At 39.9% G+C, this 15341-nt stretch overlaps 2 protein-coding genes across 2 annotated transcripts in view; one reads left to right on the top strand and one right to left on the bottom strand.

Annotated features, from left to right (window-relative positions):
- CTNNA1 (catenin (cadherin-associated protein), alpha 1, 102kDa) overlaps positions 1-369 on the bottom strand; it is a 305980-nt gene extending 305611 nt beyond the window's left edge. Inside the window, exon 1 of the mRNA XM_004686781.2 lies at positions 349-369. Within this exon, the coding sequence (XP_004686838.2) occupies positions 349-362 (14 nt within the window). The 5' untranslated portion in view covers positions 363-369. The remainder of the gene's footprint in view (positions 1-348) is intronic.
- Positions 370-624: 255 nt separating this feature from the next.
- Positions 625-15341, top strand: HSPA9 (heat shock 70kDa protein 9 (mortalin)). The gene is made up of 17 exons (XM_004686778.2): positions 625-992; positions 2548-2606; positions 2804-2891; positions 3650-3831; positions 4578-4702; positions 5233-5306; positions 5388-5494; positions 6210-6372; positions 6815-6907; positions 9813-10022; positions 11101-11328; positions 12133-12237; positions 12684-12801; positions 13400-13494; positions 13792-13884; positions 14068-14208; positions 14573-15341. Exons 1-17 carry the CDS (start codon positions 912-914, stop codon positions 14648-14650), a joined length of 2040 nt encoding a protein of 679 aa, XP_004686835.1. The 5' UTR covers positions 625-911; the 3' UTR covers positions 14651-15341.

Below are 15341 nucleotides of genomic sequence, written 5' to 3'. Positions count from 1 at the left end.
GGCCCAACATATCTGGCCGGGGAAGAACCTGAGTCCCAAGTAATTTTTACTTGATGCGCGCACTCTAATTAGGAAAAGGAGACCAAATGCTGTTAATAAAAGCTGCCTGATATCCCAGTACGCATTTCAAGTCACTGCAATGGCAAAGGGCGGCCAAGAAACAAGGATGTTTGTAAAGCAACAAGGTTACTGAACCTAAGGTTTCCATTAAACAAAGCCTCAGGACAATATGGCGCCCGGCGCGAGTAGCTGACTAGGTGGGGCCGGGGGGTTGGGGGGGGGGACAGTCCACGCGCGGACTCTGCACGCACCCCAGCACGCCCGGGGCAACGCTCCGGCCAAACTCACGTGCGCTGGGGCATCCAATAAGAGCTGTAGCTAGACTCCACCCCCATTTTCCGCCAGTCCAGTGCACATGCGCTCCAGACCCTCCAAAGAATGCCAACTGCGCAGACGCAACAGACCCCACCCCACCCCCGCCCGCCCCATCTAGTAACTGACGCAAGGAGACTGATCGGTTCGCAATTTATCCCGTGTGACCTTGACTCTTTCCTGCTGCTGAGGACCAGGGCTGTCCAAGTTACTGCCTGTGTACCTCTCTTAGCACCCGTGTCTTTCCCTGCGCCCAGACCATGGAAGCCTGAACGAAAGGACAATCATTTCACCCACCATTATGCTGCAGAGGGTATTAGTCATGCGCCCTGATTCTGGACGCAGCGGTCAGGTAGTCTCTGGTCGGGCACTAAGGACGGCGCCCCAGCGGAAGTGAGGGCCTCCAGGTCCCTGCGACCAACCCCCGCCCCCCACCCCACGTGGTTGGAGGTTTCCAGAAGCGCTAGCACCACCGCGCCGCGCAGCTCCCGGCCATCCGACAGTCTGTTTGCTGCCTCGTGTCCCTCCCTCTAGCCACCATGATAGGCGCCAGCCGAGCCGCGGCAGCCCGTCTCGTCGGCGCCGCAGCCTCTCGGGGGCCCAAGGCTGCTCGACACCAGGTAAGGGGCCGCCAGGCTTTCTCCGATGGGTTTAAGGCCTTGGGCCTCTGTGAAGCAGTCGCGTCCTTAGGGGTCAGAATTCTCCGCGAGCGATCTTGAGGGGAGGTAGGTAACGAACGGGATCAGAACTGTCGCCTCAAGGCCCAATTCAGGGTCTTGCCTCCATTTCTCCGGCCCTGCTGAGTCACACCCCCTGACGATCCGTTCTTAGGGTAATAGAGAGGTTGGCCTTGGGGGCGAAGGACGCGGTCTGTTTGGAAGGAGCCTAGCATAGTTTTCATTTTCATCTACGAGGACACCCTCACCGTCTGTAAAACACAAGGTAACGACCCCGCTGCTATGATGAAATGGAAGAAAAGGCTCTAAATAGCAAGTTGGAAATCAAGCTCCGGGTTTCTTGTTTTGAATCTCTTGCTGGTTAGTTTCCCTGAATCTTTAGTGTAATATGCTGTTCTCTCGTTATTTCAGAAAAATAACATCAGGAAAAGGCCATAGAGGGTCAGTCGTTATTACTGGGAATAAAAGCAAAGACTGGGGAGACAGGAAATGTATCTCTTGCACTCGTGTGGTATTAAAAGAAGGCATGGAAGTATCCTAAGGCTAGGTTATAACAAAAGGTCTTTGGCCACGCCTGGAGTATGTTTTCTTTTTACCCCTAAAATGACCCCACAGGGTTCAATAATCCTAATTCTTTAAAGCAATTTATTGGGAGCATGTGGGGAAAGACTTCTAAATGTTTTAAATCTACACCTTTAATATACAAAACTGTAGCATTGGCCCTCCCCTGGTGGCGCAGCCTGTTAAAGCACAGCACTGAGAAGCTAAAGCCACTTAAGCATGAGTTTGATTGCCCTGAGGTGACCCACAAGGCTCGGCAGACCTCTTCTGACCCTCCCACAGTCCGTGGGCCTGTTCTGCTCCCCACTCTGTCTCTGGTGAATCCTCTTACCGCCCCTGCACCTCTCAGGAAGCTGTACCCAACTCTGTATGCATAATAAATAAATCATTAAAAAAAAAAAGTAGAACTAAGATGACACATTGCTCCTGACAGTGAAAGTGTCCAAGTAGTAATTTTGCAGAACAGTGATTCTCAATCAGAGCCATTTTTTCCTCCCCAAGGGACATTTGGCAATGTCCAGAGACAATTTTGGTAGTAACAACTTGGGAAGCCATACTGCTAGTTTTTATTGGTTGATGGCTTGGGCTCTTAAAAATGCATGGACCAGTCCTTCCCCCTCTGCACCCCTACCCCCTGTAAATATATGGGTCAAAGTCAGTAGTACCAAGGCTAAGAAACCCTGTTGTAAAGACAGTTTTCTATACCTACTTGTTTTTAATCTCAATTGAGAAATTTGTATGTCATTAGGTGTGGTTATTGTTTCAATAACAATGCCTCCTTTAGTTAGTTTTTCTTCTCATTCAGTATAGTTAATGCATGATAGCCACCATAACAGTGAAAGTCTTCAGCTTCCGTATGTTCTTCAGAAGAAAAATTGGAACAAGACCAAACTTTCATATGTAGTTGATGGCTAATGGAGTATATTTTCCCTTTTAGGATGGCTGGAATGGCCTTAGTCATGAAGCCTTCAGAATTGTATCAAGGCGGGATTATGCGTAAGTTTACTTTGCCATACACAGTAAATACCTCTTTGTATTTGTGATTGTTAGAGTCAAAGAACAGAACTACATATTTTAACTTATATGTTATATGCTACTGTGCTTCTGTTATTGTCTTAGGTATTCTTGCAGTCATTTTGGAGACCCCTATTAGGATAAGAGTTAACTGTAGCATTGTTTTAAATGTCTTGCAGATCAGAAGCAATCAAAGGAGCAGTTGTTGGTATTGATTTGGGTACTACCAACTCCTGTGTGGCAGTTATGGAAGGAAAACAAGCAAAGGTGAGTATGATTGGGGGTTCTGGATTTACACAGTACGAGCTTGTATCCACTAGCTCCTTTGGCATAGATAAGTCCTCTTTGTCCTTTGGCTTAGAATAAGATTTGTCAGCTTTTATTTCAAATGGTACTGTAAAGCTCTTGTGAGGTAAACTTTTATGATTAATTATCATTAGGATCCATTGGAATGACTTGCATGGTTGATTGCTTAAGAGGCTGATTTTTTTTCTAAGTCAGTTGAACCAAGCAAGGCTAGAGGTACAGAAACAATCTCAAAGCAAGTGAAGCTCCATGTAAGACAAAGGTCATGTTCTAAGTAAAGCGTGTTTGTAGGAGCTTTTTGCTGTCCTAGATGCTGAATCCTTCTGAAGCCTCATTATTCTGCACATGGGATCTTTTCCCCACTGGATTCTTCTCAATATTTACAGCACTTGAGATTCTTGAATTGCTCCCTGGCTGTTTTTCAATTATCTCTGAAAGTTGGTATCACCACAAAAAAATTAAGAGTATATTTCTCCACATAAATACAAATTTAACCTTGTTCCAACATCGAGTATAAAAAACTTGACTCTGTCCCTACTGTTCATTTTTAGTTATGTTTCAAAGTAATGGATGAAATATTTTAACTATCTCCTGGTTCCAGTAGTATATATTTTATCATATCGGCGTTCATTTTCTGATTTAGCATCTATTTTGTGTCTTAAATGATCAATATAGACACCAGTGGTGACTAGAATCTCATTTTTTCTGTTTGAGAATAGGTGCTGGAAAATGCTGAAGGTGCTAGAACCACCCCTTCAGTTGTAGCCTTTACAGCAGATGGTGAGCGACTTGTTGGGATGCCAGCTAAACGACAAGCAGTCACCAACCCAAACAATACATTTTATGCCACCAAGCGTCTCATTGGCCGGCGATACGATGACTCTGAAGTTCAGAAAGACATGTGAGTAATATGAAAATGTAGTTGGTTGCAAAGGACATATATAAGAATCATTTCAGCAAGTTCCTTGGACTACCTTACCTTAATTTTTCATGTCTCTACACAAGCCCTTCCTCTGCCGAAAGGCTGGTTCCTTTGGGGATTTAAAAAAAAAAAAGGCTTAACTTCTACCATCACATGTTAGTCTTTGTTACATATAGATACAATACGTGAAAAATGTGAATATTCTGGACCTTTTAAGTCTATGTTAAATCCAGAAGGCAAATAATAGCCTCCATGTATTAATCAGATAGGTTTTCAAGGTTTATCCATTTAATAGCATGTATCACTACTTAATTACAGATTCATTTTTTGGATGTATATACTATATTTTGTTTATCCATTTGTCATTTGGTGGTTCTCACTTTCAGGCTATTGTGAATAATAGTGCCATAAACACCTTGTATGAATTCTTGTGTGAACATGCTTTCTTTTGGATAGATATTACTGCGATGGAATTGCTATGTCCTCTTGGTAGCTAATCGTTTCCAAGGCAGCTGCATGGGGTTTTTGTTGGGGGCAATTAAGAAAGTTCAGGTTTCATCAGGAAGTGTTTAGCTGTTCCTTGCTCTCTAAAGGTTTTCGTGAAATAAATTTCTGAAGTTCTCGTTTGTTGCCAGTGTGTCTTGGAATGGATGGGTGCTCGTGCTGTGCTAACCTCATTGTGGTTTCAGTGGCATTTCCTAAAATACAGTTTTTGTGTCTTTCAGTAAAAATGTTCCCTTTAAAATTGTCCGTGCCTCCAATGGTGATGCCTGGGTAGAAGCACATGGAAAACTTTACTCGCCAAGTCAGATTGGAGCATTTGTGCTGATGAAAATGAAAGAAACTGCAGGTAAGCTTAGGCCACATCTCAGGAAACTTGATGAAGTGCATGGTTTCTCTGAGATCACTAACTTCCAGTCCCTCAATGTCCCTTTTTCTATTACACAGGAAACTTAGGAATGGCAAAACTTTTGTTACTTGATCTTACCTGCAGGTTGAACTTACCTTCTAGATTTTCCTAAGGTGACTTGTGTCTTCAGTGGAAGAGGGATAGTGTTATGTATTGAAAGCTAAATTATTACACTTAACTTCACCTGTTAGGTAAAGCTTAGAACTTTGTAATAGAAAGAAGTACTATTTTAAATCTGAAAGTGAGTCAAAACTGGCGAACTTTGACTAAAGTGTTAAAAGTGAGATCTTAGTTTTTCAAAAATCAGTGTCCTCTCTGGTTCTCAAATCAGTCCCATACTTAAAAACTGGTGTTTGCTATCTGTGGCACCAAGAAAGTAGGAAGGGTTGTTAACGCAACATTAGTAATTCTCTTAACCTATTTCATGTAATAGTCCCATGGCTTGATTTCATTTTTTGATTCTTTTCCAGAAAATTACCTAGGGCATACAGCAAAAAATGCTGTGATCACAGTCCCAGCTTACTTCAATGACTCTCAGAGACAGGTGCGTTTGATTCAAAATCTTACCGTGAAATTAAGGCTGCTTGTGACATAAGGGTAGAAAATGCTTTTTTCTTTTCTTCAGGCTACTAAGGATGCTGGCCAAATCTCTGGACTAAATGTGCTTCGTGTAATTAATGAACCCACAGCTGCTGCTCTGGCATATGGTCTAGACAAATCAGAAGACAAGATGTAAGTTTGAGCCATAAAACTCAACCTACATTTCTGACACCTTAAGTTCTTGATTTTAATGATTGGGCCTTATATTTAAAATAAAAGTGGAGCTGCCTTGATCTCCTGCAAGACAGTAGGCCAAGTGTTTTTTTCACTCATTCCTCAAAACCACTTTTTTTTTTTTTTTTTGGAACTAGGTATAGGTCATTTTTTGCATGTAAATCCCCAAGCATTCACCCAAGTTGAATGCAGTTTTGGTGTCGAATTTAACTTACTGTTGTCTGTATTTTATTTGTAGTAATTATGATTACTTAACATACATCATTTAGGTAGTTAGCAAATTTCACTAAAATTACACTTGGGAAATAATTGGGTTATTGAAATTTATTTATTTTATTTATTTATTTTTTTAAAGATTTATTTATTTATTTATTTATTTGTGCATACAGAACTGGGGGGCTCAGGGGCGGTGAGAGGATTCACCAGAGACAGAGTGGGGAACAGAACAGGCAGATCGACGAAGTACACTGCTGAGGGGAGCAGCGGGCGGGTCAGGAGAGGTCTGCCACGCCATGTGGTCACCTCCGGGGCAAGGGGGAATTGAACTCATGAGGAAGTGGCTTTAGATTCTCAGTGCTGTGCTTTAACCCACTGTGCCACCAGGGAGGGCCAGGTTATTGAAATTTATATCCTTATGTTAAGTTTTGTTCCTTAAGGTCTTTTTTCTTTCTAGTATTGCTGTATATGATTTAGGTGGTGGAACTTTTGATATTTCTATCCTGGAAATTCAGAAAGGCGTGTTTGAGGTGAAGTCCACCAATGGAGACACTTTCCTAGGTGGTGAAGACTTTGACCAGGCCTTGCTGCAACACATTGTGAAGGAGTTCAAAAGAGAGGTCAGCTACAAATGTGATTAATATATGATTAACATTCAGATATTGAGGGGTTTTTTGGTTCATATTAGTTTGCTTTGTAATTTTTGCCCTTAACAACATTGACAGAACGTTGAAATAATTTTCAGTGTCACGGGTGGGTTAAACTATTCGGTTATTGTAGCTTTGCATTGGTAACAAAGGATTAGGAGAGTATGATACTTAGACTACAAAATTGGAAAAGGAATCATATAAACTGGAAGCTCAAATTCTGGAAAGATACAATGAACTCAGCTCTAAGCACAGATGCCTTTTCTAGAATAGGCTTTGTTTTCCCTATAGATGATTATGTTTCTTTATGGAAAGATAACAATTTTATTTTGTATTGTTAGAACTTACCTTTTGAAATTCAAATAATATAGACATCAGCTCATTAATAATAGTATTGTCTGTCTTCACTTTATAGACGGGGGTTGATTTGACCAAAGACAACATGGCACTTCAGAGGGTCAGAGAAGCTGCTGAAAAGGCCAAGTGTGAACTCTCCTCATCTGTGCAGGTGAAGCATGAATATACCCAGGCAATTTTGAAAGGTCTTTTCAGCCTGAGTTTATTCGAATGGCAGATTATAATGGGCCTGATCTTTTTATAGTTTTATGGTTGCTGATAAACCTTTTCATGAACAAAAGGGACAGTATATTTTTTATGAATGAACAGAAATTTGTTAGCCACCCAAATCAGGTTACTGGAGTCAAATATCAAATAATGTTAAGTCCTGAATGAATAGTAACTTGTCTTAAAGAGATACTGATTTTAAAAATTACTCTACAAAGTTAAAATTATTAGCCTGGAAAATAGAAAATTGCTCAGAATTTCTATGGTCTTCAATAACTGAAGATAGTTGAGTGAGTCTCAAGTTCTCATTTACCTGGATTATGAATAGTCTAGAAATTGAATGCTGAAATTTGGCAGTGAGCTAGCATCTATAACCTGTACAACTTACTCTTTGTGTTGTTTCAGTTCTGAGAGGTGAGGCTTCAACTTTGCCATAACCACTAAGAACAAAGTTGTATAAAGCATGCTTGTTATGTCTGGGTCAGAAACTTAAGATGGAAGTCAAGAGGTCTATGGTCTATAGGATCTTAGGTGGCAGCGGAGAAACATGACCATGATCACTTTGTTTTATCACCCACCATAGGACAGGGAGATGTATTTACAGCAACTGACATTATTGATAGTGAACCTTCAGTGAAATTGCCATGGTTTTTTTTTTTTTTTTTTAAGTAGCTATGAGAAATGACAAGATTATGTACTCATTCATGATGTTGATGGTGTCCCCTTAATCCCAGCTATAGTAATGGAGTGGCAGAATTTTGCAACACAGTGGTTACAATTTGAGTCTAAATACTTGGCACTAGAAGACAGTTTACAATTTTCCCCAGTGGTTGAACATTTTTTTGAAGGGAGGGAAGGGGGTGCCATTGGTTGCCTTCAGTGTAGCTAAAATATACTGGTAGGCATTTGGATTTTGTTTGTTTTAGCAACTTTGCTACTATAGCAAGGTGTAATGATCATTTTGGATATAATGTTTGGGCATGTATGATGGTAAACCTATAGGAAAAACTCCTAGGAGCCTACATTACCCTCAAGTTTATGGTGTGGTTTGGAGAGATGAACATTATTTCGAACATTGTGTTAATATTAATAAATGTCAGACCAGAAGTAATGTAGACCTATGAACAGCTCTGCAAGCCAGCTGCTGGGTTCACATTCCTACTTTCATTACTTCTTAGCTATGTGACCTTGGATAAATTGCTTAATGTTTATTTATAAAAATGATATAAAAAAGACTTACAGATTACTAAATACAATGTATTTATGTAATAAACAGTTAAATATGCTAAAATGCAAGATGATTAACAGTAAAGGCACTGTTATATTTGTAATTATTATAGAGGAACTTGACCAAGGTGTTTGACAGCAAGGAGAGCTTATGTAAGATGAGCTGATCAGGAAAAGATAAAGAGTCAAGTAACTCAGGCTATGGGGTAAAGATAGAAGAGAGCCCGTGTGGCTGGAGTGCAAGCAGAGAGAGGAACATGAGTATAGGCTTTATGGATTTGGGATTTTGTGTCTCTTCTAAGATAAAGGAATACAAAATAATAAAGTGTTTTTAATTGGAGTGGCAGTAACGTAGTCAGATTTGGATCTGTGAAAAACACTGAGTGGAATGGGGAGTTTGGGGGGTCATATAGGTGGGTATTTTGGGCAGAGGGCAGCCATTGCAGGACTAAGTTAGTAAGCAGTAAGAAAAGGAAGAACTTGAACTAGAGTATGGTAGTGAGAGATACAGGGTTGGAATTGAGAGGAGAGGATACAAAACTGTCATGAACTTAAGAGAGTTGAGAGTCCTGTTTTTCAGATTGTCATTAATTTAGTGTGTTGAACTACACCAGTTTTGTTTTGGGTTTTGTTTTTTTTTTTTTGATATGTGGATATAGATTTAATAATGAAGTTCCATTAGCCACTTGTAGTTACCATATTTCAAGTTCTCGGGTATAAGTATAGATAGGTGGTAGCTGAATTGAATGAATAGCACAAATAGAATGTCTCCACTGTCAAAGTTCTGTTGTCTGACTTTTAGATAAATTGTTTTTGCTGATTCACTTTTAACATTTTGTGAAGAAACAAATTCTTAAAAACAGTACTGTCACTTTTTATAGAAGTGTCTTAATTCTAATTATTAAATATTTACATTTCGGGGGGGGGTTACATTTATATAAGCCTGGAAACTGGCTAAGGAGTTGATCCCCTCTTCTTTTTTTTTTTAATAGTTTATTACACCATTTTGTGCCTTTTTCCATCTCCGTTGTAGACTCTGTGATCCCTTTTGTTTTTATTCCCTACTGGTCTTGCTTTGACATGAGGTTGGAGGGGGAGGCACGTGGCAGTTCTGTTCCCAAGCACTTGTTTTAGCATTGCTAGTTTTGTTAGTGATGGATGAGTTTTTGTTAGTATTCTATGGCCTGTGCCTTACTGCGAGATTTGGTGTGGTTATAGCAGTGTTACTGTTACTCTCTGCTCTATAATCCTTGTAGTTCTCATTAAAGTTCCTGTTGCAACTTTCTGTCTCCCTGAAACATAACCACCCTAGCCTAGTGGCAGGTTATTTGGAACATATATTTGACATTTATTTTCATGTATGTGACATTTTTTAGGCTAGGTGAAAAGAAACAGAAATGTGATTCTTAATGTATGTTTAGTGTCAAGACAGTTCTTCCATTCTCCTGAAAAAGAATTGTCCTACTTTTCACTCCAGTTTTCATTGCTGATAATACATTCTGTAGTATTTACGTTTGGGGAGGGGTCGCCTTCTTAGATGGCTATTTATTTAAATTAAGTCTGACCCTTCCTGTGGCCTTCAGTCTTTTCACTGCTACTGCTCTTCACTGCTTCCTCACTAGACTGACATCAACTTGCCGTATCTTACAATGGATGCTTCTGGACCCAAGCATTTGAATATGAAGCTGACCCGGGCTCAGTTTGAAGGAATTGTGACTGATCTAATCAAGAGGACCATTGCCCCATGCCAAAAAGCCATGCAAGATGCAGAAGTCAGCAAGAGTGATATAGGAGAAGTAATTCTTGTTGGTGGCATGACTAGGATGCCCAAGGTATGAACCTATGATGAATTCTTGGCATGGAGAGCTGAGAGCACGTTTTTTGGGGGGCTAAATGGCTTGTGTTGTAGGGAAATGATAATGTGTCTTTTGTCACTGTAACCTGAAGGGGAGTGGATTTGTGTCCGTGGGTTTTTTCTGTTTTGTTTTTTTAAGTTATTTTTAGACTCTTTTTTAAATTAAAGGGTACAAGGAAAAGAACTAGCAAGGGCAAGATAACTTCTTGATAGCAAGGAGTGAGCCAACTTTATTTTGGAAGAATTTTATAAAGATGGCCTAAAAAAGCTTGGTGCTACTTAACTAGCCTGCAGGTACAATTTTAGACATGTCTACAACATACAGGATTTCTAATTGCATCTTTTCATCAGTGATTTGTGCAATGATGCATTTTACTCATCAACACATCATTCTGAAGACAGGTGTGTGGAAAGCTAATGACTGAGCACAAAATCTATTGAAGGTGCAATTCTTGCCTTATAGCTTAAATAAAGAGTATCTGGGCTTTTAGATTTTCAAAATTTTTCCTTTGGAATACTTGGACATGGGAAAGTATACACCAAATAACCCTGGAAGTAAAAAGGGGAGGCTTTAGACCATATAACATGTATGTTAATATATGGCATCTTTATATGTTAACATGCTATTCAACTAACCCTGTTTCCTCAGTAGCAGTAATACAGTCAGTAATGCCCTGCACTAGCCACTAGAATTATTAAATTACCATTGCTCCTTTAAATTGTTGCTTTGTAGAATAGTACCTAGATTATACAATTTCAAGATCCCTTCTGCCTTGTACCCTTCTGATTGCATGGGAAAACAGGTAAAATTTAAGCAAAGTCTTCACAAATTTAAAAGTGCTATGAATGAAATGCTTACATGAGTAAAGTGTTACTTACATGACTAAAATGTTACATATTTAACATTAGTAAGAGCTCAACTATGAAATAATTTGCATGAACATTCTTGAATCAGAAGTGGTAATGTATTGGCATTTGTTGGGGTCTTAGGAGACACATGTATTCTGTTTTCAGACACCTTAGGCAGTGGGTAACTTTTTCTTCTTGATGCTCAGGTTCAGCAGACTGTGCAGGATCTCTTTGGCAGAGCCCCTAGCAAGGCTGTCAATCCTGATGAGGCTGTGGCCATTGGTGCTGCCATCCAGGGAGGTGTGTTAGCTGGTGATGTCACAGACGTGCTGCTCCTGGATGTGACTCCCTTATCTCTGGGTATTGAGACTCTGGGAGGTGTCTTTACCAAACTTATTAACAGGAACACCACTATTCCAACCAAGAAGAGCCAGGTAAGTTAACCCTACATTCTGATGGAGATACAAAAGGGAAGTGATTGCAGTTTTGTGAGCATTTCCTGTAAAAGTTGACTTACTGTTTTGCAGTCTGTATTTGTTGAATGTTGGTGGTTAAAATTTTTTGTTCTTTTTTGTTCTGGAAAAGCTGTCTTTATCTGTTGTCAGCCAGCAGTGATGATTATAGGGAAAGCATCAATAGTTTTCCCTCCTTACCCCAAAAGGAGCTTTTCATGTGAGACTTGAGTTTTCATGCTCTTCTGTTGTCAAAAACAGTAAAAAGACTAAGACAGGGAAATGTGCTTGTTTTATGAACAAATGACAGGAGAGGGATGGATGATGGAAGTTTCTGAGATACCAAGCAGGGCTATGTAGAGAAAAATATGGTCTTAGATTATGAATATTTCCTGATTTTCCCAATTTTTCACCAATGTTTTTCTGAAAAATCTATGCTTTATTTGTGGTGTGGCATATTGTCGCCACATCATTCTGAAGAGAAGTATGCAGTGAGTTCCTGGGACTGAGCACAAAATACATATCCTGTCTCTGACCCATTTCCCCTTGCCAGCAGGTTTCACTATTAGCTCCTTCTCTTGTAGCCTTCTATAATACTGCATCATTGTCTAATGTATTTGCTTAGCTGAAACAGTAGATACTGTATACCTTTTGCTGTGCTAACCCTATTCCTGTTCCATACAAAGACATAAGTCTTCTGAAGAGGGTGAAATTTTTGGTTTGTACTTTGTATAAGGGATATCACTTTAATCATATTGCCAACCCAGGAAATTTCCTCCTCTTTAGGTGTTTTCAACAGCTGCTGATGGACAAACTCAAGTGGAGATAAAAGTTTGTCAGGGTGAGAGAGAGATGGCTGGAGACAACAAACTTCTTGGACAATTTACTTTGGTGAGTATCAGGATATTCCTAAATATTTTGCTCCCCCTTTTCTGTATAGTTACATTCTATCGCTTAATAACATTACCATAAATTTTGGCACACACCAACATAACCTATGTTATCTTGACTGTGTACAGTTTTACCTGAAGGTCTTCCTTGTTCCTCATGTTATAATAACTCACCAAGAAGTAGATAAAAGCCGAGGACTTGTTCGAAAATTCCTGATTATTAACTGTTACTTGATAGTGTTGCTGTGTTCTTGCCACCATGGCTTATTGGTGAGATCAGTAATGAGAGGTTTACCCTCAAGCACTATGTCCTCAGGTTACTTGCTATAGCTAACTAATTTAGGGTTACTTGTTATAGCTAACTAATTTATGTCTGAGCCATGTTATTTCAGATTACAATTAAACTATTACCCTCAATTACAAATAAATTTTTGTGCCTTTGTTAAGGTTGGAATTCCCCCAGCACCTCGTGGAGTCCCTCAGATTGAAGTTACATTTGACATTGATGCCAATGGGATTGTACATGTCTCTGCCAAAGATAAGGGTACAGGACGTGAGCAGCAGAGTAAGTGCTATCACTTATCAGACTGTAAGAGTGAGAAGAGTAAGTCTGGAAAAAGTCTGGAATTTCTCTGTTGTGAAGCTAGTAAATGGACCCCTTTTTTGGATTGTGTGTGTCCTTCCCCCCCCCCACCTCGCCCAAACCCCCTCCCCCCCCCACTACAGGCCAGAGGTGGGAGGGGGCTGCTGAGATGACTCACCAGAGATAGGGAGCAGAACAGGTAGATTTACTGGGGCAGGACAGGAGAGATCTGTTAGGCCATAAGTGGGTTAGCGCACTTGCTGGGGATCAAACTCAGGCAAATTGTATGCATCTTTTCTCCCAGTCTTGGTAAGGTGATGAGCTTTTTTGTGTCTCCTTTCTCCTCAGTTACCAGATTCATATATTAAAGGTGTATTTATTTCCCAGAACAGCCAAGCACCAGAAATTTGGTCTTTATGTATTTCAGACCCTTGCATTCTCCCTGCAGTACAACAGGGTGTTCCTGATCTTTTTGTAATGCACATCAAGATTGCTATGAGTTAGGAACATTCTTTTTCTTACTACATTAGAGGAAGACACAACTTTATCTGGAAAGTAATATTTAGTCTTTTCATTGCAGTTGTGATCCAGTCTTCTGGTGGTTTAAGCAAAGATGATATTGAAAATATGGTTAAAAATGCAGAGAAATATGCTGAGGAAGACCGACGAAGGAAGGTAATTAATTTCTGCCTTGTTTGGGAGGTAAAAGTTTGAACATGTGTCGTTGATATTTTATCTTCTCCATCTGTCTTTTTTCCTCCTTTATTATGTGTGAAATGTTTCATTTATTGGTCTTGGATATCAACATTCTAATGTTACAATGACTAGCCAATATTTTTACAGATTACCTTTGATCTCTGTAGTAGGTGTGACCTCTAAAGATATGCAGCAGTTAACATGTTGTATTGCTTAACGAGGACACCCAGCTAAATGGTTGATCAGGAAGTCTTTCATACTACTAATTTTTTTTAGGAACGAGTTGAAGCAGTTAATATGGCTGAAGGAATCATTCATGACACAGAAACTAAGATGGAAGAATTCAAGGACCAATTGCCTGCTGATGAGGTGAGCCCTCCTTTAAAATAGTTCAGGGAATTGGGAGGTGTTGTCACCAGTGTTGGTGGAGTTTATTTTTCCTTATGGGATGTGATAGAGTTTAGTTTTAGAAAAAAGTATTTCTGAATGTTAATATTGTATGTAATGGGATAAGAAGCCTGGGGAAAATGAGGGTTTTGTTTTGTTTTGAAGTGCAACAAGCTTAAAGAAGAGATTTCCAAAATGAGGGAGCTCCTGGCTCGAAAAGATAGTGAAACAGGAGAAAATATAAGACAGGCAGCATCCTCCCTACAGCAAGCATCACTGAAGCTCTTCGAAATGGCATACAAAAAGGTACAAAGGCACAAGAGTATTGTTCAATGATTATTTTGCTTTAACTTACTCTTAGTGTATTGCTCGTTACTGTCACTGATGATGCTTCCCGTCATACCCACTTGTGGCATTAGTACTGCAGTTGCCCATCCCTCCGGTCTTGTTCGCTCTATTTTGGGAGAGGGAGGGAGAGATCAAAGGGAAGGCATCACAGAAATCACTAACATATACTGGGAGAGGGAGAGTAGAGTAAACTGGATATGGCTTCTGCATTTCCAGTTAACCACAGAACAAATAGCCCTAACAATAAATCTGAGAATGGTTTGTTACTATTAATGGCAGCCCTAGCAAATTTTTTAACAAGAAATGTCAAATGTTTTAACAGATGGCATCTGAGCGAGAAGGCTCTGGAAGTTCTGGCTCTGGGGAACAAAAGGAAGATCAAAAAGAGGAGAAGCAGTAATAGCTGTGAACTTTGGAGATTAAAGGTCAACATACTATGACGCTTGGGAGTGAAGGGATTTCCTGAGCAGAGATAGGCAGATTTCAGTCTTTTACTGTGTTTTTGCAGTATTCTATATATAATTTCCTTAATATGTAAATTTAGTGACCATTAGCTAATGATCGTTTAATGAGTGATAATTCCAGCAGTACAAGTTCACAATGTTCTATCCCTAGCCTGCCATTATTTTCAACTGCATGTATAAGGGAAGAAGGTGATTTATTGATCATTATAAAGACTTAACATTGTTGTTTTTTTTCTTTTTTCTTTTTTTTTTTTTTTTTTGCTCAAGTATATTTTCAAGGGGTGGACCCTTCTTATCACAATGAAGGTAGTCAGTCACAGGCCTGAAATGAGACCTTATACAAATGATACCTGGTCACTAGAGTACTCTGGTCCCAGCCTATGTGTACATGAAATTCTGAGACTGAGGCCTAAGGCCTTGCACAAAGGCAAACCAGCTGTGCTGCCATGTCAGGAGTAGAGTAGGGGAAGCTAAGTCATAGCTGAGGGCAGCTTTTAAAACAAGGTAATAAGGCCCCCTTTTTAAGCTATACTTTTCTAGCTACCTTCTGGTCTGTCTGGCACCTGTATCCTTATTTTTGATCCATTCTGGATTTTTTAAAAAATAAATAAACACAAAGTACTTTGA

This window comes from Condylura cristata, unplaced genomic scaffold (assembly GCF_000260355.1).
Source record: "Condylura cristata isolate star-nosed mole 26May11 unplaced genomic scaffold, ConCri1.0 scaffold00021, whole genome shotgun sequence".
NCBI lineage: Eukaryota > Metazoa > Chordata > Mammalia > Eulipotyphla > Talpidae > Condylura > Condylura cristata.
This window is presented reverse-complemented; position numbering and strand designations above follow the sequence as displayed.